The sequence below is a fragment of the Seriola dumerili genome, unplaced genomic scaffold (assembly GCF_002260705.1).
Source record: "Seriola dumerili isolate Sdu_G_001 unplaced genomic scaffold, Sdu_1.0 BDQW01003904.1, whole genome shotgun sequence".
Lineage (NCBI taxonomy): Eukaryota > Metazoa > Chordata > Actinopteri > Carangiformes > Carangidae > Seriola > Seriola dumerili.
The window spans coordinates 1-2,063 of NW_019178159.1; the positions used below are offsets into that span (position 1 = coordinate 1).

Sequence of the window (2,063 nt, forward strand, 5' to 3'; positions counted from 1 at the left end):
TGGAGCTGGAACCTCTGAAACAGAAAAGGAGTCAAATGTCTGGAGCTGCAGTGAGAAATGTCAGTGCTCTGCTGCTCTGCTCTTTGACAGCGTCTCCACATGAAGCTGAATCACTGCTCAACAGTCAGCGAGCCTTCATCACCTTGTTGTGTCTGGGCCTCCACTGTGCCGCCCTCGTGCTTGACGTAGCAGCGGTATTTATACGTGCTGTTCTCTGGCTGGTGGATCAGCAAGATGGCGGCGGTGCGTCCCGGCTCTGTGAGCACCAGCTGCTCTCCATCATCACGGGTCAGCTCCTCCAGAGAACCATCCTCCTTCTGTCTCTTCCAGGAGAACTGGACCAGAGGAGGAGACATGGCTGAGGCCAGACACAGCAGGGAGCTCTTCCCCTCCAGGTGGGCTCTGGATGCTGCTGGGTACACGCTCACCACGGGCTTCACTACCGGCTCATCTGAAGTTTGACAGCAGCAACAAGCAGCACAGACACATTCACACAGTCAACAGCAGCTTCCAGCACTGCACTGCATTCAGTCTGATCCTGGAAACTACATGGACTCTGATCACTACACTACTCATCAATACAGCACAAAGGTCTCCACATACACTGGACTCACCTTCACATAGATTTACTCTGCTGTAGATCATGCTTATATATGATGTATATCATCACAGAAAGATGGAATCACTATTTAAATTCTTTATACTCATATTTCACTTTCATAAATCATCAGCTCAGAATATGTGTCTTCATAATATTATATTAATATTAATGTATAATATATAATATAATATATATTTGTTTTATTTAACAAAAATACATATTTACTATTATCAGAAACAAAATGACAGTTATAAGATGTAAAGTTTTAACTGAATATCTAATGATATAAAATATATTATAGGATTTTATTCCTAATATAACAACAACAACATTCACCATTATATATTTTAACAATACACAGAATGAAAAATAAAGAAGTGTGCGTGTATTTTTTTATTTTCTTATACCTACAATAGTTTAAGGTATAATTTCTGTGTGTATGCACATATAAACATTTTATTCATTGATATTAAATTCTATTTTATATTAGATAAATATATCATATATTGATTATAATCTTATGAGTGAAATATTTACCCTCAGACAATTTTATATAAATGCTTCATTAAAGTAAATAAATGTTTTAGTGGAAGAAATATTTGCAGTCATTTAAATAACAGTTTATCCACCAAACTAATATAATAAAAACAATATAGACTAATTCTCTTCAATTATACTAGATATATTCACACAATCAGACACATTCACCATTATATACAGTGTGGTTCACTTCATTAGATAAACAGTTTTAACTTTATACAGATTATATTCACTGAGAATTAGTGTAATATTTACCATGGAAGTATAGATCTATATATATCATCCAGCATTATATATTATACACACAGAAAATCTATAGGTCAGTCTAGTAATTATATCTAACCGACTTATAATTATTTAACATCATTAAAGTTGTATCATTATTAAATGTAATATTTTACACAATTTATATATTTTCCCTCAACTTGTTTGTTTTCTGTTAAAATGAATATTTCACATAAAATACTTTAATCATCAGACATCAACTGAATTAATTTATTGTATTATCCACCATAAACTTTACAAATATAATTTCCCATGAAGGAAAATCAGGTTTAAAAACATGTGAGTTTGAAGAGTCAGAGTGAATGTGAAGAATCCTGCTCATCACTGAATTTCACTTTGATGAACTCAACATTTTGTAGCAAAAGTCAAGTGAGCAGAAAAATCCTCCAAAATCCTTCATGTAGAAGTCAATTGATTTGAGGAGAGAAAAGAAAAGCAGTGTGATGATTGATGAAGCAGCAGCTGATGACGATCCACAATGCTCTTACAATATCAGACTTTTTGGACTCTTCAACAACTTTCTTGTCTCAAGCAGAAATAAAGAATTCCTTCTGCTGTGCAGTGAGACTGAAACATCTTTCCACTAATGTTGAACTTTTTCATTGAACAACGGCTGCATCAGGAACTTTGTACTAAC

The 2,063-nt window shown here is 34.6% G+C and overlaps 1 protein-coding gene across 1 annotated transcript in view; it reads right to left on the reverse strand.

Moving 5' to 3' along the window:
• Positions 1 to 110: 110 nt before the first annotated feature.
• Positions 111 to 2,063, reverse strand: part of LOC111239674 (immunoglobulin lambda-1 light chain-like) — a 2,685-nt gene continuing 732 nt past the window's right edge. The window contains exon 3 of the mRNA XM_022769570.1: positions 111 to 451. Coding sequence (XP_022625291.1) covers positions 111 to 451 — 341 coding nt within the window. The remainder of the gene's footprint in view (positions 452 to 2,063) is intronic.